The sequence below is a fragment of the Ictidomys tridecemlineatus genome, chromosome 15 (genome assembly GCF_052094955.1).
Source record: "Ictidomys tridecemlineatus isolate mIctTri1 chromosome 15, mIctTri1.hap1, whole genome shotgun sequence".
In the NCBI taxonomy this organism is placed as follows: domain Eukaryota; kingdom Metazoa; phylum Chordata; class Mammalia; order Rodentia; family Sciuridae; genus Ictidomys; species Ictidomys tridecemlineatus.
The window spans coordinates 44743998-44767104 of record NC_135491.1 but is presented as its reverse complement, the minus strand read 5'-3'; the positions used below and the strand labels follow the sequence as shown (position 1 = coordinate 44767104).

Here is a 23107-nt window from a genome sequence, read left to right as displayed (position 1 = left end):
TCAATTCCCAGCACCCTTCCCCCCCAAGAAAGAACAAATTGATAAATCAAAGTCATCAAAATTTAAAACTTCTACAAGAGATATTGTTAAGAGAATGAAAACACAAGCCATAGATTGAGAGAAACTTTTTGCAAAGCATATATCTGATAAAGGACTTGTTTCTTTAAAATTTTTTTTCAACTCATAAAACAACAATAAGAAAACAACAATTTTTTAATAAGATGGAATTTTTTAAAAAATTTTTTTATATGGTGCTGAGAATTGAACCCATTGCCTCACACTTGCTAGGCAAGCGCTCTACCACTGAGCCACAACCCCAGCCCAATCAACTCAATTTTACCAGGGACAAAGACCTGAACAGACACAAGACCAAAATGACATACAGATGGCAAAAATAAAAAAAGGCAGCCGGGCATGGTGGCACATGCCTATAATCCCAGTGGCTTGGGAGACTGAGGCACTAACCAACTCAGTGAGACTCTGTCTCCAAATAAAATACAAAATAGGGCTGGGGCTGTGGCTCAATAGTCCAGTGCCCCTGAGTTCAATTCCCAGGACCAAAAAAAAAAAAAAAAAAGATGCTCAACAATATTAGTCATTAAAAAATAAATGAAAGACACAATGAAAGATCACTATATACCCATCAGAGTAACTAAAAAAAGTGATAATACCAGATGTTGCCTAAGATCCAGAGGAACTGGGTAACTCATACACAACTAGTGGGAATGTGAAAGTGTGGCAGCTGCTTATAGAATTAAACTTACATTTTGAAGGTCAGAAGGCAACTGTACTTTTGGCCATTTATAGCTCAAAAATGAAAACTTGTGTTCATACAAAAAAAAATGTACAAATATTCATAGCAATTTTGTTCATAATAGCCAATAATTGGAAATAACCCAAATATCCTTCAATGGGTAAAACATTAAACAAACTGTAGTATATCCATATCATAAAATGCTACTCAGTAATACAAAAGAACAAACTATTAATATGCTCAACAACTTGGTAGGATTGCCAGGAGTGAGTAAAAAAAAGCCCAACTCTGTTGACACAATTTGTATCACATGTTCTTGAAATAAAATTATGGAAGTGGGAACAGCTTAGTGATTTTGCTAAGAAATTCAGGTAAGGGTGGGGAGGGGAGGAGTGGGTGTGGCTATAGAGGTCAATGAGATGGAACCTTATAATAATGTAGCAGATATGTATCTTTTTTTAATATTTATTTTTTAGGCACAGGTGGACAAAATACCTTTATTTTATTTTTATGTGGTACTGAGGATCAAACCCAGTGCCATGCATGCTAGGTTAGCCCTCTACCTCTGAGCCATAACCCTAGCCTGCAGTTCTGTATCTTGATTGTGGTAATGATTATACGAATCCAAACATGTAACAAAACTGCACAGAACTACACACACACACACACACACACACACACACACACACACACACACGGTGCATATATAATGTATATCTCAGTAAACTGACTGCACTAATGTCAATGTCCTGGTCTTGTATACTACAGTTAAGCAAAATGCTAACAATGGGAGAAACAGTACCCAGTACCCAGAACAGCCCCCGATCTTTATTGCAACTTTCTGTGGATCTATAATTATTTCAAAATTTAAAGCATTTTTTAATTTTAGTTTCATACTACTGGGCCTCATACACTGGCCTCATACACGCTAGGCAAGTGTTCTGCTACTGAGCCACACCCCAACCCCCCAAAAGCTTTTTTTAAATGGGCAAAAGACCTGAACTGATACTTCACCAAAGAAGATATGAGATGGCAAATAAGCATATTAAAAAGATGTTCAAGAAGCCTTAGTCATCAGGAACATAAAAGCTAAAACCAAAAGAGATACTACTACACACCTGTCAGAATGACTAAACTAAAAAAGCCTTATCAAATGTTGGTCAGGATGTAAAAATATGTAATTCTGCTGCTAGTGAAAATGTAAAATGATATAACTACTTTAGATAACACTTGGCTTGTTCTTTAAAAACTAAATGTAAAACTAACAAATAATCCAAACACTCCATTCCTAATATGTGTCAATACAAAGACTTATAGATGAACATTCATAACAGTTTTACTTGTAATAGCCAAAACCTGGAAACAGACCAGTAGTCCAAACAAATTATGGTATTCACACATAATAGAAACTACTTTGCAATAAAAACAAATTACCTATTTATACCCTCAATAACGTGTATAAATCTCAAAATAATTATAAATGAAGAAGTCAGACCCACAAAAAAATAACATACTATTATCCCATTTATATAACATCTATAACGAATGGTTATCTGAGAAAGGGGAAGAAGAGTTTTACAAAGGAAGAAGAGGAATCTTCTGAATAAGTTAGTTCACTGTCTTGAACGTGGTTAGTTTCATGGGTTTTTACATGCATCAAAACCTATAACTAGGGAGGGGATGTGGCTCAGTGGTAGAGCAAAGTTCTTGGTTCAATTGCCAGCACCATACATACACAAAAACACACACGTACATATATAATTGTGCAAATATTTGTAGCTTATATCAAACACCATAAACCTGTTTTAATAATAAATAGCTAAAATAGCTAAATCCCTCTTCTACCTCGGCTTTCATTCAGTACAGTATTCTCTCTTGGTTTTGTTTGTTTGTTTGTTTTGGTTTTTTTTTTTAGGGGGGTGGGTACTAGGGATTGAAACCAGGAGCATTTTACATCTGAGCTACATCATCCCCAGTCTTTATTTTTTAGCCTCACTAAACTGCCAAGCCTAGCCTCAAACTTGTGATCCTCCTGCCTCAGCCTCCTGAGTTGCTGAAATCACAGGGATGTACCACTGCACCAACTTTGGTTATCTATCTTAACTCTCTGATACTTCCTCAGGGTTTTCTCTGGCCATCAAATACTTGTTGAAAGTTTTCAAGACGCTAATACTTACAACCTTCTTTTCCCATTCTAATCTACAACCTCCTGCAGTGACTTCACTCATGCCCATAGCTTCAACTATCATCTATATCTTCTGGGCAAAATTCTCTTTTGAATTCTAAACTTTTATTTCCAGTGCTTAACAAATCTAGATATACCTCAAACCAGACATATACATCTATACACTCTTCTCGCATTCAATATCTTTATTTTCTTTACATTTGTTTCACAAATAATTACCAGATTGTAAATTCCATGGAGGGTAAGGACCATATCTGTCTCAGTCACCTCTATTTTGACAGAATTTTCATGCTGCTTAGCATATTTTATTAAATAAATTCTACGTCCCCCCCCAACTTCAAGTCTGATTCTCCTACCACAATTGACCCAAGATAGTAAAACAGAAATCATCCAATTATTCTTCCTCTCCTTACACAATTGATATCAGATCCTTCTGGTTTGTTTTTAAATATTTTTTTATTTATAGATTATGTGGTGCTGAGGATCAAACCCAGTGCCTCACATGAGGGATGAAAGTACTCTACCACTGAGCTACAATCCCAGCTCCAGATCCTACTGGTTTATTTTCTCTAAATCTCTCTCAGTTCTATTTCCACCTTGGCATCTCTACTACTCTACCCTTTTCTTCAGATACATTTGTTCCCACCTCCATTCCTGCTTTCCTCAATCCATTCCCTACAGTGCAGCAGTGATCTGAGCTATAAACGATACTTCCGTCCAGTTTGGAATTCTTCAATAGCTCCCTAATGCTTCAAACTAAAATCCAAACTCTTCAATATAGCATTATAGGTTTTCCTTCTCCAGCCACATCTGGACACTCCAGAATCCTGATCTTCCACTTTTCCAAATGCTCTTTAACCACATTCTTTAACCTGTGTCTCTGGGCATGCTAATCAATCAACCTGAAATGCAGGTACTTTTTTCTTTCTGGTGAACTCACCTTTATGGATTTGGCTCAAAAGCACCCTCTTGAGGGCGGGAGGGGGGGGGTTGTGGTTCTGTGGCAGAGTGCTTGCCCAGCATTATATGAGGTACTGGATTCTATCCTTAACACCATACAACAAATAAAAGCATTCTGTTCATCCACAACTATAAAAAATAATTAAAAATAAAAACCTTCTCTGACCTCTCAACTCAGGGATAAGTTCTTTATCATTATATTTTCAGAGGACCTTCTTTATACTTGTTACATTTATACTGCTGTATTTATTTATGTTCCCTTCAATAGACTAAATCATATTCAATTTGTTTTTCCAACATTGGGCACATCATATTGACACAATAAAATTTATTAAAGATTGAATGGTTTAGTACATCCACCTAATGGAAGGAAACTTTAAGGTCCCTTTCAGCTTAGTTACTACAAGACATCATAGAGTGCTCCTGTCCAGTTATGACTGTACCCAATGCATAGTCTTCTATTTTTTTCCGTTTAACAAAAGCTAGTTCCTTTCAAACTGGCCATAGAGTGATATAAAACTACTTTAATAGACATTTTCAAAACACTTTACTAGCTGGGCATGGTGGTGCATGCCTGTAATTCCAGTTACTGGAGAGGATAAAGCAGGAAGATCAAAAGTTTGATGCTGGGCTAGACAACTTAGTATGACCTTATCTCAAAATAAAATTTAAAGAAAAAGGTGAAGATGTAGCTCAGTGATAGGGCACTTACCTAGCATGTGTCAGTCTCTTGGTTCAATCCCAGTACCACTAATAATAAACACAGTAACAATCAAATATGTAGATTAGTAAAATTAAAAGAGTCAATGATGTAGCTCAGAGGTAGAGTGCTTGCCTAGCATGTATGAAGCCCTGGGTTCAATCCCCAATCCAACCAAAACAAAAACGAAAAACAAACATTTTACTATATTTTGATCAGAACTGGTTTTGTGAGGTAACCCGTTAAGATTCTGTACATCTGTATCACCATCAGATTGCACTCAGATCACAAAGAATATGAATTTAGTACCCCCTACATCTCTGGCCCACCAGACACCAAGTTCACTGGACACAGAAACATACCAATAAAGGATCAGTTATACTTCCCTCTCTTTTTCTGCACCTCTATCATCTCAAAGCCCATCTCAAGAACAGTGACAAAGCAGGAAAAAAAGCAACAGCTAGAAAAAGTAACTGCATAGTAAAAGTCACATATACATTTTAAAGTTCCTCAAATTCAGCATACTGTAGTTAATAAGTGTAGAAGGTTCTTGTGGTAACCATCTCACAGCATCCATTTCCCCCTTCTTTCTCCTTAACAGTTTTTCATCCATGTACCCATTCCTCTTCTATGAAGCAGGTGCTCCAAGGGAAGCCAATCACATCAATCAGTCCAAGGGATAGTCCTGGTTGGCTAAGAATAATTCCTTCCGTCTTTATTAGTGACTAATTTAGGAAAGGGAATATAACCCAATTTTGGCCAATGAAATATAAGGTTAAGTTTGCTGAGACCTTCTAGAAAAGTTCTTTCACATTCTTAAAAAGAAAATTGCCATATGAGGCCAGCATCTGTGTCTCTTTCCCTCCCTCTCACCACCAATGTCAATCCCAAATATAATTATTTTGCATATGTTTAAACTAGAAAATGAAAAGTATTTTACTATTTCTTTCAAATAGAGATCAGATAATAAAAAGTCGACTAAAGTTCTAAAACAGTGATCATCCAACATTTACTAGGGAATCATTTGGACAAAAAGGCCTTTCTTGTCTTGGGACAGAAGAGTTCTGGTGAAGGCAGACAATGGGATATGTATTTAACAGAGAAAGTTTATAGGCAAAGTTCAAAAGATAATACTAATCTTGGGCGATAAGAATAAAAGGCAGGTAACCCAGTACGGTGATGCATGCACTAAATTCCAACTATTCCCAGCTACCTGGGAGGCTGAGGTCAGAGCATCAAGAGTTCAAGGCCAGCCTCCACATTTCTGTAAGACCCTGTCTCAAAACAAAAATAAACAGTAAAATAAAGATCTGGGGATGTAGCTTAGTGTTATAGCACATGATTAGCATGTGGGAAGATGCAGGTTCAATTCCCAGTATAGTGAAAAAAAAAATGGCAGATGAAAAATTGATCAAAATATGAAGGAAAAAATGTGCATCAATGTTAGTGGCTATAAAGGGCAGTACAGTTTTACATGCATTCGAAATTCAAAGTAAATAAATGGAACTCATTTTTTAACATGTGAAAGCAAAATGTAACCTTAAAAAAAACTAATGATCTATATTTCTCAGTGCAGCATTTTCAAAATTCTAAAACTTTTCCCTCTTTAGGTTTCGTGTAACTTTGATGATAAATCTAAAAATGCTTTAAACTTTAGGGCTGGAAGTGTAGCTGAGTGGCAGAGTGCAGGGAAGGGAGGGGGTGAACAGGGGAGGGAGGCAGGGAAACTGGTGGAGGTGTTAGTATGCCTGTAAGAGTCAGGCATAGTGGCACATGCCTGGAATCCCATTGACTCAAGAGGCTGAGGCAGGAGGATCACAAGTTCAAGATCAGCATCAGTAATAGTGAGACTCTCAGCACCTTAGCAATACCCTCTCTCAAAAATAAAAAGGGCTGGGGATGTATGTAGTTCAGTGGTAAACTGCCCTTGGGTTCAGTCCAACTACCAAAAAACCCCTGCAAAATCACAAAGCAGACTTCATCAGGATATCTGGGGGGGGGGTGCCAAAAAGAAACACCAAATCCTCCTTATTAGTAAACTGCCCTACAGCCTAAAATAGCCTGGGAGTGTACCCAAGTCCTGGAAGTACATGCTTAGTTTGTACAAGGTCCTGGGTTCAATACCCAGCACCCAAAAAACAAACCCTAAAACAGTAACATCTCTTTACTTGTAGATACACAGGGGAAAACAAAGAGAAAAAGCCCATAAGAGATAAATTTGGGCCTAACACATATAATGGTACAGTACCATTTGATGGTCCTGGTCTGCTATACCACTGCTACCATTTGAAAATTTTATAAGCAGCATCCCTTCAAGTAGCTATTTCAAGACAAAAGCAGAAAATCTCCTCATAGAAACACATGTAACTTATAAGTCTGAGCTAAGATATGTTTGATCCCATGTGCTCACCATAAGTCTTGCTTTCCTCAAGGGGGAAAAAACTGAATTATTTCTATATTTATACTCTTTCTGCAAAGTCCAGAGGCAAGAAGCAGGCCTAGCAGAGTCCAAGACTTCAGTTAAAAAAGAGCAAGGCTAAGGGCTGGGATTGTGGCTCAGAGGTGGAGTGCTCTCCTAGCATGTGCGGGGCCCTGGATTCGATCCTCAGCACCACATAAAACTAATTGAATGGAATGAAGGTATTGTATCCAACTACAACTAAAAAAATAAATATTAAAAAAAAAGCAAGGCTAGGGCTGGGGATGTGGCTCAAATGGTAACGTGCTCGCCTGGCATGCATGCGGCCCGTGTTCGATCCTCAGCACCACATACAAACAAAGATGTTGTGTCCACCGAAAACTAAAAAAGAATAAATATTAAAAAAAAAAAAGCAAGGCTCAAATTCCAACTATTCCACTTTCTAAATGAGCAAATCAATATCTATTTGTTTCTTCATGTATAAAAAAAATAATGCCGACCTCTCCAGGTTATCATGAGTCTTCAAGATAATATATACAAAAATACTTTGCACATAACAGGTACCCAATAATACTGGATTAAATATTCATCTAACAACATATGCAAAAAAACAGTTTAAAAAGTGATCAAAATGATAGGCTGTGTAAAAACAACTCTAGGATTTCAATCACAAATTAAACAATTTATTGAAAAAAAGCAAAGATCTGAAAGTTAGAGGTCCTAGGTCTTTGTTTTGATATTAACTAGTTAAATTATCCAATTTGGTAAGTCAATGCGAACCTCAGCTTGTTCCCCACAAAATGAAAGGACTGAAATATAGATGGATACTATTTTGTAGTTTTTAGCAATGTCACACAAATAACAATAGAAATAAACCTAGATCTTGTTCAGTATGACATCAAAATACCTCTAAATGATCTCCTTGAAAGACTATAAAACATAAAATATTGATATCCCAAGCAGTTCAAATGAGTATAGAATTCTGAGCCTGGAAAGAGATTAAAATAAAATTAAAGGTGATAAGTTTGATGTTAATTTAGGTGAACACAATGACCGTGACCTTTGAGGACAGTTACAGACAAAAAGGAGCAGAAACTGAAGATAACATTAGCTGTGACTTTCAAACTGAATTTGGTCCAAGCAAGGAGGCACATGCTGATAACCCCAGCAATTCAGGAGGCAGAGGCAGGAGGATTACAAACTTGAGGTCCGCATGGCAACCCCCTTTTTTAAATTAAAAAAATATAAAGAGGTGGAGACCCAATTAGTAGAACAGCGCACTAGGTTCAAACCCCAGAAACTCCTCCACCAAAAAACAAAACAAAACAACAACAACAACAACAAAAACCTCCTGAATTTAGGTAAATAAAATAGAAAGAGAAACTACACAAATCCAACTGAAAGGTGACCAAGACTCTGACTTTGGCCATAGAACAAAGAGAACAAGGGAGATACTAGTCACTTTTGAGAAGTGGCAAATTTTACTAATCAACTAACATATAAAAAGAGATAGCAATAAATTAAACAATTTTTAAAAACCCAGGGCTGGAGGTGCTGCTCACAAGGCCCTGGGTTCCTTCCAGCTTCAATCCCAGTACTATAGAATAAATGAATGCATTACATATTATATATGTACATATATATGTATACATACATATATGCGTGTATATATTTTATATGTGTGTTGAACTTAGCACCCCTAAGTTTCAACCCCCACTACCACACAGTAAGTATTTCTTTTTTTTCTTTTTCAAATTCTGTTTTTATTTTTTTCTTTTTCAATTTATTGGTGCATTATAATTGTTCATAATAATGAGATTTACTGTTACACATTCATACGTGAACACCATGTAACAATATAATTTGGCTAATATCACTCTTTAGCACTTCTCCCATTCTACCCATCTCCCACCCCTTGGTTCCTCCCTTTCCTCTACTGATCTTCCTTTGATTTCAATAAGATCCATTTCACCTTTCTTTTCCTTTTTTCCTCTCTAGCTTCCTCATGAGAAAACAAAGGATCCTTAACGTTCTGTTTGATTTATTTTGCTTAACATAAAGTTTCTAGTTCCATACATTTTCCTCTAACTGCCATAATTTCATTTTCCTTTATAGCTGAATAAAACTCCATTATGTATATACCACATTTTCTTTATCCATTCACCCTTTGATAAACACCAAGGCTGGTTCCATAGTTGGCTCTTGCAAGCTGCACTACTATAAACATGGGTATCTATGTATCACGATAGTATGACAACTTTAATTTTTTTTAATATTTATTTTTTAGTTGAAGTTGGAAACAATACCTTTATTTATTTATTTATTTTTATGTGGTGCTGAGGATCAAACCCAGGGCCTTGCACTTTCTAGCAAGTGCTCTATCACAACCCCAGCCCCCAACGAATTTAATTCCTAAGGACAAATTCCAAGGAGTGGTATAGCTAGGTCATATGGAGGTTCCATACCTAGTCTTTTGAGGAACCTCCACACTGACTTCACAGTGGTTGTACTAAATTACAGTTTCACCTAAGAGCGTTCCTTTTTCTCCAATCCTCTCCAGCATTTATTATTTGTATTCCTGATGACTGCTTCTGACTGGTGTGAGATAAAACCTCAGTATAGTTTTGATTTGCATTTCTCTAATTGCTAATGATCCTGAAAATTTTTTCATGTATTTGTTGGCCACTTGTATTTCTTTTTTTGACAAGAGTCTGCTGAATTAATTTGCACATATTAATTGGGTTATTTGATTTCCTGGTATAAAGTTTTTGAGTACTTTATATATTCTAGATATCAATCCTCCATCTGAAGAATTGCTAGCAAAGATTTTCTCCCATTTGGTAGCTTCTCTTCACATTCCTAATTGTTTCCTTTGCTATGCAGAAGATTTTTAACTTGATGTCAACCATTTACTATTAGCATTATTTCCTGAGTTTTAGAGGTCCTACGGAAAAAGCTGTTGCCTCTGCCGATATACTGGAGTATCGATCTTACATTTTCTTCTAGGAGTTGTGTAGTTCAAAAGAAGTATTTCTTTCTTGGCTCATGGTCAAAAAGGATTCAAAACTTTGTATTACAAAAGTATTCAGCCACTCACCGTGGCGCATGCCTGTACCTGTAATCCCTGCAGCTTGGAAGGTTGAGACAGGAGGATTCTGAGTTCAAAGCCAGCCTCAGCAACAGCAAGGTGCTAAATAACTCAAGTGAGACCCTGTCTGTAATTAAAATACAAAAAAGAGCTGGGGATGTGGCTCAGTGGTTGAGTGCCCCTGAGTTCAATCCCCACCCTGAAAAATAAAGTTTTCATAAATAACTAAAATATAAATAAAATAATGCCATATAAAAAATGGTGGAATGAGACAGACATCATTACCCTAGGTACATGTATGACTGCACAAATGGTACGACTCCACATCATGTACAACCAGAGAACTGAAAAGTTGTGCTCCATTTGTGTACAATGAAATGAAATGCATTCTGCTGTTATGTAAAACTAAGTAGAATTAAAAAAAAAAAAAACAATGCATACACCTGTCATCTAGCTTGAACACTTGTCCTTTTTTTCTTGAATGTTATTTTTACTGACAACCTTACTGAAAGGAAGTGACAACTATAAAGAAGTGCTGAAAGCAGAGAAAATATCAAGTTCTCTTAAACCTCTTACAGTGAAATGAAAAATTTAAAGCAACATTTAGGTAAAACTTTCTATATTTTCCCCCAAAGACTTTCCTTATATAAAGGACAGGGTTAGGGCTAGAGCTGGAGCTCAGTGGTAGAGCACTTGCCTTGCATTCGTGGGACCCTGGGCTCAATCCCCAGCACCACATAAAAATAAACAAAGATATTGTGTCCATCTACAACTAAAAAAATATTTTAAAAATCAACTTAAAAAAAATAAAGGACAGGATTAAAATTTGTATTTTTTAGTGTTTAGTATGATCTTACAAATGGTTTGCGGTTTGTTGTTTGTTTTGTTTTGCAGTACTGGGTACTGAACCCCAGCCATTTTTAAATTTTATTTTGAAACATGGTCAATAAAGTTGCCCAGGGGCTGGGTATATAGCTCAGTTGATAGAGTCCACCATGCGGCCAGTGCAATGGTTTCATTAATGAGGTTCTTGGCATAAAAGTTATTAGGGAACAAGAGATTCAGGGGAGAATTCCATCCAATGAAGGTTGAGGGGGGACTGCACTCCAAGGTCAGGGTCAGTGATTGGGCCCCCGGGGTCAGTGATCAGGCATACCCCCACACGGACGGGTTCTCTCAACAGGAAAGGGCAGGGAAAGTTCCTACACAGCCAGAACGCCTCAGACCCTTAAGGGGAGCCGCCCAATCACGTGTCAGAATGGCTTCCCACAATAGAGTGCTTGCCTTGCGAGCACAAGGCCCTGGGTTCAATCCCCAGCACCAAAAAACAAACAAATAAGTAAATAACATTGCCCAGGTTGGCTTGGAACTCCTGCAATCCTTCTGTGCTGGCCTCCTGAGTAGCTTGGAATTACAGGCGTGTGATATTGCACCAGGCACAAATGGCAAAATTTGATATAAATTTCAGATCTTATTTGCTCTGTAATGTTTGCAAATCTAAAGAATTTATATCTATTATCTTTGTAAATAAATCTCTTATCAATTTTATAGATTAAAAATGTAGTCTTTAAGAGGAACCTCTCTAGCTTCATTTCATCTTTAATTCAAAAGTGCAAGTGAACTGACAACACTTAATAAACATCAGATTGATGGATACAAGCAATATGCTCAAACATTTAAATGTTTTAAGGTAATCTCTTAAATTACTAAACAACAAGTAAACTTTTCTGATCACACACAGTTAACTAGAAAATAATTTAAAAAAAAAAAATACCTACTCAAAAGCATATCACAGGGACTGAGAAATGTAGCTCAGAGCCTAGCATGTATGAGGCCCTGGGTTTGATCCCTAGTACTGCAAAAAATAAATTAATAAGTCATGTCACAAGATCAGCTGACTTTGTATTTATGTACACCACTAACTTCACCATCCCACTGCTAATACACAAAATCAAAGGAAGAAATGAATTTTGTAAATCAGGCATACCACTAATTTTTCTCAATTTGTTAAATAAGTTTTATTTAGCCATGCACAGTGGCATATGCCTGCAATCCCAGCTACTCAGAAGGATGAGGCTAATTTACAAGTTCAAGGCCAGCCTGGACAACTTAAGAAGACCCTGTTCTCAAACTAAAAAATAAAAAAATAAAAAGGACTAAGGATATATCTCCATGGTAAAGTGCCCCTGGTTCAATTCCCAGTACTGCAAAAAAATAAAGTTTTAAAAATTACACGCAACAGCAAATTCTATTAACTTCGCAGTATTATTTTTAAAAGTAAACAGTTTTTTATCCTAACCTAGCACTTCAAAGAGCTTGAAGAGGGCTGGGGATGTGGCTCAAGCGGTAGCGCGCTCGCCTGGCATGCATGCGGCCCGGGTTCGATCCTCAGCACCACATACAAACAAAGATGCTGTGTCCTCTGATAACTAAAAAAATAAATAAATATCGAAATATGATATATCAAGAACTATGTAATGTTTTGAACAACCAACAATAAAAATTTTAAAAATGGGCTGGGGATGTGGCTCAAGTGGTAGCGCGTTTGCCTGGCATGCGTGCGGCCCGGGTTCGATTCTCAGCACCACATATAAAGATGCTGTATCCGCCAAATACTGAAAAATAAATATTAAAAAAAAAAAGTTCTCTCTCCCTCTTTAAAAAAAAAAATTTTTTAAAAAAAACTAGAAAGAGAAGAAAACAAATGTTGAACTAGAATCTTGTTAGAAATGGGGAATTTCTGAGTAAATACAGACATTGCAAAATGACTAAAACAAGGAAACTATAAACTGACCCATTAGCATAGAAAACCTGGACTAATGCTAAGAGATCGCCCACTGACAAAGACCTCAGGATCATCAGGGATTAGAGATGAGTGTTACTTAACATTTGCCAAATTATGATATTATTTTTTAAAAATATATATATTTTAGCTGTTGATAAACCTTTATTTTATTTATATGTTTATTGCACTGCTGAGAATTGAACCCAGTGCCTCACACATGCTAGGCAAGCACTTCACCAATGAGTCACTACCTCAGCGGATTTTATTTCAATGTCTGTAATCAACCAAGTAGCTTGAAGCCTGAGGCAGAAGAATCAGGAGTTCAAAGCCAGCCTCATCAAATGTGCAAGATCTTGTTTCAAAACTTTAAAAACAAATAAATAAATAAGTAAAAAGCACTGTATCAGGAGCTCAGTGGATAAGCATTTCTGAGTTCCATCACTGGCACAAAAATAAATAAGTAAATGTTTAAAAAGAGAAAAAAAAGAGCTTGAAGAGCTTCTGAGTGCAATTTTAAATGTAAACTTAAAAATACAAAGAGCAGAGACTATTATAATTTTCCTTATTTTAATTGATGTATAATGATAAGTAATAGTGAGATTTGTTATTACATATTCATGGCACATGACACATAATGATTATAAGTGTATCCCCATATACCCAGTGTCTAGCTTCAATTATTTCTAAATAACATTTTTTCTGAATGTGACATTTACCAAGCTTTACTGTAAGATTTTTTAAAGCAATACAACTCAGCAAGGCCCTAAGCAACTTAGTAAGACCCTGTTTAAAAATAAAAAATAAAAAGGGCTAGGAATGTGACTCAGTGGTTAAGTGGCCCTTCGTTCAATTCCTGGTACCAAAAAAAAAAAAAAATAAAGAATTAATCTGAATTAACCCAATTTCAGAGCTCACATAATCCTCTTTTTTTTTTTTTTTTTAAGTTTTAGGTGGACTTGATATCTTTATTTTAATGTGGTGCTGAGGACTGAACCCAGTGTCTCACGCTTGCTAGGCAAGCACTCTACCACTGAGCCACAAACCCCGCCCCAATTCTTATTTATTTTTAATTAAAATAAACAGTAAAAGCTGATGAAAATGTAACCCAAAATTAATACAAATTTTGAGACATTAAAATATATATTTTAGATGTTAAAACTCTCATCTGTTGCTGAAACATAAAACATAATGAAAATTGTACAATTTGTAGGAAAATGGACTCTTCAAGCTACTTCTCCAGTATACTAGGATTCTAGGACAGTCCAAACAAATTTCAGCTGTTGATAAGCAATACTACTTAAATCTTACAGCTCCAACTGTTCCCTTTCCAAAAGTTTGTCAAATTCAGACAAACAGGTGAAAGTCATCCAAAATAAATATAGAAAATTACCTGAAATGTTGAAATATATGCAGACCATTCCTGTGTTTGATTTAAAATTATGGCTGTTAAAAAAAAAAAAAAAGTTTGTTCTGGCTTGTGATTCTCCTAAACCTCCCAGAACAAATTCACTCCTCTTAAATTCCACTGCTATTTGAACCTCATATGGCATGCCTGGGCAAATTTGATGACTTGGATTTAGTTTTAGAAGGCAGGCTTACCGCCAAATCTGCTGTATCTACTCCCCTGAACCATCAGGACAGCTTTAGCAGCACCTCCCTTATTTATGTTACTGCTCGAGCAGTCAACCTACCGCTTACTATCAAATGAGGCTCAAACTACTCAAGTTTCCTATCTCTTGAGAGTAATATGACTGCCTTCACTATACTATGGCTTCCTCCACTCCACCCCTATTGAAAATAAAACATTACCATTTCGGAACAATCTACTTCTCAACTAGCAATAAAGAGAGGCAAATCAGTAATATATGTCACTATCCTCTCTTAAAAGGTTTTCATTTTACGTATCAGTATTTATGACTCCCTGAATAAAAAAGGAATACATTTTCTCACCAAAAATGTCCTTATGATCACACTTCACCAAAAAGTTACACATAGAGTGAACCTCAAAGGCAGAATTTTGGACTGAGGTTGTGGCTCAGTGGTAGGGTGTTCGCGTAGCATTCATGAAGCACTGGGTTCAATCCTCAGCATCACATAAAAATAAAATTAAGGTATTGCATCCACCTAAAACTAAAAAATAAATATTTTTTAAAAAAGCAGAGTTTGACTCTGCCTTCTATAAAAATACATACAATTTTAGGGGAAATTTATGATTGCCACTGAAAGGCAAGTCATAAGAAGAAGGTGATTCTACAATTTACCCCAAATTAATAACTTTAAAAGCTCATTAATGCTTAAGATACAGGCCTTATTGGATACCCACAATTTCTTGGCCATGTACATAATACACAGGTTTAACTTTTACATTATCTAATAAAGCTATAGTATAACGTCTATTAATACTTCAGAATACATACCAAAATATTCCTTCTGTATTAGCAAATGGGAAAACTAAACAAAGTGCAGGAATACCAAAGCATACATGGTCAATTTTGTTTTTTAATATTTTATTTTTTAGTATTTGGCGGACACAACATCTTTGTTTGTATGTGGTGCTGAGGATCCAACCAGGGCCGCATGCCAGGCGAGCGCGCTACCGCTTGAGCCACCCCAGCCCATGGTCAATGTTTTTTTCTTTTTTTTTAATATTTATTTTTATTGGTTGTTCAAAACATTACAAAGCTCTTGACATACCATATTTCATACATTTGATTCAAGTGGGTTATGAACTCCCATTTTTACCCCGTATACAGATTGCAGAATCACATCAGTTACACATCCATGTTTTTACATGTAATTCATTTCTCTCCCTTGATTTTTTTTCCCTTTCCCCTCACATCCTCTTATATGTAATTTTGTATAACAATGAGGTTCTCCTTCCATTTCCATGCAATTCCCCTTCTCTCTCCCTTTCCCTCCCACCTCTCGTCCCTGTTTAATGTTAATCTTTTTCTCATGCTCTTCCTCCCTGCTCTGTTTTTAGTTGCTCTCCTTATATCAAAGAAGATATTTGGCATTTGTTTTTTAGGGACTGGCTAGCTTCACTTAGCATAATCTGCTCTAATGCCATCCATTTCCCTGCAAATTCCATGATTTTGTCATTTTTTAGTGCAGAGTAATACTCCATTGTGTATAAATGTCACATTTTTTAATCCATTCATCTATTGAAGGGCATCTAAGTTGGTTCCACGGTCTAGCTATTCTGAATTGTGCTGCTATGAACATCGATGTAGCAGTATCCCTATAGTACGCTCTTTTAAGGTCTTCAGGGAATAGTCCGAGAAGGGCAATAGCTGGGTCAAATGGTGATGGTCAATGTTTTTAAACACAACAATGACACTGAATTTTCTTCCCCTGGGTTCTTCCTCATACTCACTAAAACTCATTTATTCACTAATCTCCACCATGAAACTCTGCTAATAACCACAGAAACATCCTCCAATCCCAATCAAGGAAGCATTTCAATGAAATATTTAATTATTTTTCCAAGTGAAATGGTGAAATATTTATCACTGACTCTACTTCATATTCTCACTGCATTCAAGTCTACAGAAAAAGGTGGCCTATGGTACAAAAATATGGATTAGCAGCAATCAAATCAGCCTTTACAGTAACTAATGAGATGTACAAATATACCATTAAATTTCTACAGGAAACCACACAAACAACTTCCCTTTTTTAATCCTAATTTAAATATCCAATTATACTTACAATGGTTAGCAAATCAACCACCTTTCACTCCCTACAGCAGCAGGAACAATTCAAAAAAGGGGAAAAACAATTAAAAGCAAAAGACTTGGGTGGGCATGGTGGCACAAATCTATAATCCCAGCAGCCCAGGAGGTTGAGACTGGTCAGCCTCAGCAACTGTGGGGCACTAAGCAACTCAGTGAGACTTTGTCTCTAAATAAAATACAAAACAGGACTGGGGATGTGGCTCAGTGGCTGAGTACCCTTGAGTTCCATCCCTGGTCCCCCCTAATAAAGGGAAATGACCTGGCCGGAGTTGTAGAATGCTTGCTTAATGTGTGAGGCAGTGAGCTGGATTCTCAGCAACGCACATGAATAAATCAAGGTCCATTGACAACTAAAATAAATAAATAAAAAGCAAATGACCTTCAGTACTTACACTTACTTGGTAAAATATGAGAAAAGAAGTAACATTTAAAGAATAAAGACTAGAATTAAGAGAATTTTAAAAAACAGATAAAATGTCTAAAACCAAATTTGACAACTAGCAGGGGTGGGGGGAACCAGCCTATTTTGTTACAAAAAAAGTTAACTACCATTAAAGAGCATCAAAATAAAACCCTTGAGTAAAAAATAAAACTGAAAAATGAGAAAATAATCTAAGAGGCAATAAATTATAATGAACACATAGAGCAGATCTCCAAGCACAAGACAAAAACACTAAATCATAGTCTTAAACAATCACCCAAACTGGGCATGGTGGCGCATGCCTGTAATCCCAGTGGCTTTAGAGGCTGAGGCAGGATTACTGGTTCAAAGCCAGCCTCAGCAAAAGTGAGGCACTAAGCAACTCAGAGAGACCCTAACTATAAATAAAATACAAAATAGGGCTGGGATTGACTCAGTGGTTGAGTACCCCTGAGTACCAAATAAATAAATAGATAGATCATCCGAGAAAAGTTCCTCAATTTCACATGTGAAAAAACTTGTCACAAGTTTTTTTTTTTTAAATAATACCTGGCAAAATTAAATCTTATAATAAAGTTTCTTACAAAAATATGTATTATATCTAAGATATTGCTTCTTTTAGGAAACTGCAGTAGGTTAAGATACTACACAGTGTAGCATACATTCCTCCCAGTGACTCCCGTTGAAGATTAGAAAATCAATATTTCACAATGAAACTCTGAATTTGCAAAATAAAGTTTATTATAACATCAAAATTAGATATATTTAGTACACCAAAATAGGGTATCAGAAGCTGGTCTTTACAATGGCAAATAATGAAATTAATATTAAACAGGTACCTACTTTAAAGTCCCTATTTACTATTAAGGGGTAGGTATCATCAATTTGAAGCTGGGTACAAGAAGAAAGTCTAATAAAATAGTTTTCCCGTTTTAACTGGGAAAATCAGAGGAAGCACTGGGAGCTAAAACAAAAATAAAAAACTAAAGACTCTAGAGTCTTAAATTTTCTTCAATGGGAAAAAAATCTCAAAACACCTCAATAAGCAAAACATTAAAAAAAATCATATATATATATATATATATATATATATATATATATATTCAATGCTATCAAGTACGCCACAAATCATCTACTGTGTAGAAGCTTTAGCAAGCTTGCTTAGCACACACATTAAATTCAGCCCTTAGATTGGCTTTACTCTCTATCTCCTCCTCCCACCAAACATTTTTCAAAAATATTTTCCCTGTATGAAAATTTAGATGTGCCCCCCCCAAAAAAGAAAGAGAAATTTTAAAAAATTTAGATGTGCTAAGTACCCTCAAACCTTTTGAGAGATGCATACCCACTGCAGGCCCAAATTATCATGATTTGCTACCTTATGAAATTAAACCAACAAAAGCCAAAGAACTGAAAAAACATCATTAACTTCATCTACTGGGAAAAAAATGACTGACTCAAAATTTTACATGGGGGGTGTGGGGGTGTGGCTCAGTGGTAGAGCGCTTACCTAGCACCTGTGAGGCACTGGGTTCTATCCTCAGCACCACATAAAAATAAATAAATAAAATAAAGGTATTGTGTCTATATACAACTTAATATAATTTTTTTAATTTTCAACATGGTATTTATTTATTAATTAAAAAAATATCAGGTGCCTACTGCATCAAAGCAGTGTGCTAGCCACAACGAAGAACAATATAATTATTAACAACATACAAACACTAACCCTCCTCTCAAGGAGCTTCCATTCCAGAGAGGAAAAGAATCCAAAACCAAGTAAATACATTTAAACAACCAAGTACTGATCAATTCTCCAATTTTATTCTCATGGCCTACCTCACTGCATATTCTACCTTCCCAAAAGCATTCAATTAATCTACTTAATTCCTTTAAAGTACAAACTGTACTCATAATTACACTTATCAGTGCTGTTCAGCAGCACTATTCACAATAACCAAAAGATGGAACAACCCAAATGTCTATCACTGGATGAAGAGATAAATATATTGTGATGAGTTATATGTTCACAATGGAATACTACCTTAGCTCTAGAAAGGAATGCAGTATGCATACATGATAGACAGTGAACAAACTATGAAAACATCTTAATTGAAAGAAATCAGAGACAAAAGGTTATATATCATATTATTTCATTTATATGAAATACACAGAATGAATCAATCCCTGGAAACATACTGTACTCATAATTACACTTATCAGATTGTTGGTAGCCAAAGGCTGGGAGGGGAAGAAGAATGAGGTTTAATGGGTACAAGTTTTCTTTTGGGGTAATGAAGATGATCTGGAATTAGAAGTGGTAAGGCACAATACTATGAGTGAACTAAATGACAGTAAATTGTTGATTTGAAAATAGTTTACTTATTCACATGTACTTCACCTTAATTTTTAAAAACTTTACCAGTTAGAAAAGCGGACTTTTTTTTGTCATAAATAAAACTACTCATTTTACCTTTAGTAATTATAAAAGACTCATTTTAATATCAAACGTTTATTTCTGCAGGGGGCAACTGGCATTCACCTGTAATACCAGCTACTCAGAAGGCTCAGGTAGGAGGATCATACAATTAAGGCCAGCCTCAGCAATTTAGGAAGACTGTGCCTCAAAATAAACAAGGGCTGGGGATGTGGCTCAGTGGTCAAGTGTCCCTGGGTTCAATCCCTGGTACCAAAAAAATAAGTAAAAAATAAAAAGCCGGGCATGGTAGTGCACATTTGTAATTCCAGAAACTTGGGAAGACTTGGGCCGGAGAATTGCAAGCTCAAGACCAGCCTCAGCAACTTAGCAAAGAATCTGTCTCAAATAAAATTTTAAAAGGGTTTAAGATAAAGCCCAGTTAAATTCCCACTACCCTTAAAGAAAAAAAAAAAAAGGCTACCCCCCCCCAAAATAAAAAATGTTTAACTCAAGTTGGCAGAGCACCCTGGGCTCAATCCCCAGTATCACAAAGAAAAAAGGTGTTTTGTTTTTTTTTTCTTCTTCTGATGTACATACAATTCCTACTTAGATGACAACACCCTTTTAAAATTCATGTTTGGTTAACACCTTTATTAATTATATATTTAGTGTACAATTGACCCTAGCAAAATCTGTGCCTAGGAAAGTTGGTATCAATTGTTTATCTTCTTTATAACGTACTCTAACACGTTGTTTTTATTTTATTTAGTCCCAATAATCTGAGTACAATTTAATGCCATCCTCTCCACAAATTCCACTTTTCCTGTTTCTTCCTCTGTTACAAAATACATCATGAGTCAATATGCCTAGTTATTTGGACTATGTGTTTCCTCCAACTATTGCCCCAACTCCTGAGAAGCCAGTCCTTTTTGCATCAAAGTAACACCACATTTAACATAATAGATGCTCAAATGTTGGTGGAACTGAAAAAAGCCAGCATGCCTGCCTGTACCGAGAGACTGAGGCTGGTGAGTTCAAAGCCAACCTCAGCAAAAGCAAGGCACTAAGCAACTCAGTGAGACCCTCTCTAAATAAAATACAAAATAGGGCTGGGGATATCGGTGGTCGAGTGGCCCTGAGTTCAATCCCCGGTACAAAAAGAAAGAAAGAAAATGGAAAAGAAATGCAGCCAATAAATAACTATTACAAATTATTTATTACTTTGAAAAAGACACCTAAACATAAAGAATAAAAAGATCTGATAAAACAAGTATTGAAGCGCCCAGAGAATTCTTATGCCCAGAGAATTCTTATGCCTCACGTTTCGGTAAATTTCCAATTCAACTCTAGAGAACCATTTGTTAAACATCAATTTTAAAATGAAGTAATTCACCTAAATACCCAGAAAGAATAAACAGAGATTACCCTACCATCCACTTTTTTGGGTTCTCCTGCATATGTAACTGAACTTAATGAACCACAGTATTCCAAACCAGGTCATAGGAGAATCCCAAGTTCCCAGTCGTCCTGTTTCAATTTCCTGATTGGTCTGACCTGCAAGAATTACAGTGTCCAGCTTTCCCAATTTACGATCTCCTTTAAAATGTTCTAAGGAGACAGCTTTCTCTTAAAACAAGACTTTCAGAACTTTCTAGGATAATTATGAAAAAGATATCCTACTTTAAAACAAAACAAAACTTACACTTTCCTGTAGCAAGAAAACAGTTTTCAGATAAATTCCGTTATAATTACACTCCGAATTAGGTATAGGCCATAAACTTGCACAACTGAAAGTTATCCCGAAAGCATTACTCCCTAGCAACGTAGATTTTTTAAAACAGTACACGAATTTTAAAAGAATCCTACCCCTCAAATACGCCTCTTTAAAAAAAAAAAGAAGAATTTTTAAAACAACCTAGCACAGATGAAATACCAAGTGCGCCTCACATAACACTGGGATAACATTTTCTCTGCACCACGCTGGCAAAGGAGCGACAACCAGACGCCACTTGGGCTGCGGCCCCGACCCTCGGCCTCCAAACCCCGGGTATGCACCGGCCACTGGCGTCCCGGAGTCAAGTTCCTCCCTAGTTTGCTTCACAGGGAAGCGAGCAGCCACGGTACAGCAACTCACACACCTCCTCAGCTCTTTAAATTTGTCTTTACCCAGTACGCTCACTCACACCAGGTTAACAGTGCCCGAACAATCGGAGAACCAGGCAAAAGCGAGCTCGCACTAGCCTGGAGAGGCACGTTCCTCAGTCCCGCCCGGCCCGGCACCCACCTGCAGGCCGCGAGCCTGGGGGCGGCGGCGGCGGCGCCCCGTCCTCGCCAAAGACGAGTTTGAAGTCGAGCTCGTCGTGGGTGCCACAGTTTGCAGTAGTCATCGGCGTGGCCCGGAATGCCGCGGCTCCTCCTCAGGCGGCGGCGGCGGCGGCGGCGGCAGCGGGCTCCTCAGCGCCGCTTCATGCCGGGCCGCGCCGGCCAGGAGGTCGTGGCTCTTCGGCAAACTTTCCGGGCGTGGCCCGCCACGCTGAGCGTTTCGTTTCGAAGTAGAAAGCTGGCCGTGCGTCGAGCAGCAGCAGGAGCTGCAAAAACGCCGCCAGTTGCGGTGTCTAAGTCGCCACCGCCGCCTTGGCCAAAGTTCCCCGCCCCCCAAGAGTCGCCGCCACCACCGCCGCTGCTGGCGCGCGCCCGCGCCGTACCGCGCACCCGGCCCCGCCCCCTGCCGCGCGCCCATCCGACCCGGCCACTCGTAGGCCGGCAGCGCTGCGGGCCCCGCCCCTCGCCAACCATCGTGTGACTTCCCTGTCTGCGAGAAGGAAGTCACGTGAATATGGACACGAAGGCCTTGTTGCCTCCCGGGAGTTGTAGTTACGCCTCTGTTCCCTCTGGAACTCCTAAACCAAGCCCGTGTTAGAGCCCATAGTCCTCTTCAGTTGGATTAGGGAAACCACCACAGGCCAATTGGAGAAGATGCCTTTCCTCATTAGGCAGAGTTCACGTCGAGGAAGGAGCACCAGTAAGGTTATGGGTTTGATGATGGGCGGCCGTTTAGAGTTACTCCTGATTTAAAGAATGTATGGTGGCCCGCCTGGGCGGCACGCGCCTTTAATCCCCACACCTCGGAAGGCTGAGGCTGTGTGATCTCGAGGTCAGCGTGAGCAAAAATAAAAGCCGCTGAGCGCGGTGGCGCACGCCTTATCCCAGCAATTAAAGTGGCAGAGGCTGAGGCAGGAATATCGCAAAAGCCAGCCTCAGCAACTTAAGCAGGACCTTGTCTCAAAATAGAAAATAAAAAGGGCTGGAGACGCAACAGACCCTCTACGGTGGATTGGGGGCCCGCGTCTTGATGGTTGCACCTTTGTCTGCCCCACTAGCCTGCCTTGCTTGGAAGCAGTGTGACTTCCATCGAAAAGACAGAGGGGCAGAGTTTATCTTCCTATCAAAGTTGAGCAGGCAGAGCAGGGAACTCCTTGTGAGCTCCGGCCACTCAGTTTTGACCTCTACATCCCCATACACAGCCATGACTGCAGGAGGGATCTTGTCCCGTCCATCCCCAGAGGCCTGCCTTCTCCTAGGACGGCCCAAGACATTGCCTCTTGGGTCTGGGGACTCTGAGCTTGGGCTTGTTTACTT

At 37.9% G+C, this 23107-nt stretch overlaps 1 protein-coding gene across 4 annotated transcripts in view; it reads right to left on the bottom strand.

The window, feature by feature from the left end:
• Nfatc3 (nuclear factor of activated T cells 3) overlaps positions 1-22133 on the bottom strand; it is a 95302-nt gene extending 73169 nt beyond the window's left edge. For 2 of the 4 annotated variants that reach the window (XM_005318346.4, XM_005318345.4), the window contains exon 1: positions 21753-22132. In XM_005318346.4, the coding sequence (XP_005318403.1) occupies positions 21753-21855 (103 nt within the window). In that variant the 5' untranslated portion in view covers positions 21856-22132. Of the gene's footprint in view, positions 1-14281; positions 14335-21752 lie in introns of all 4 variants that reach the window. The other 2 variants (XM_078032560.1, XM_040279315.2) reach the window with 2 other exon arrangements.
• Between the last annotated feature and the right edge of the window lie 974 nt (positions 22134-23107).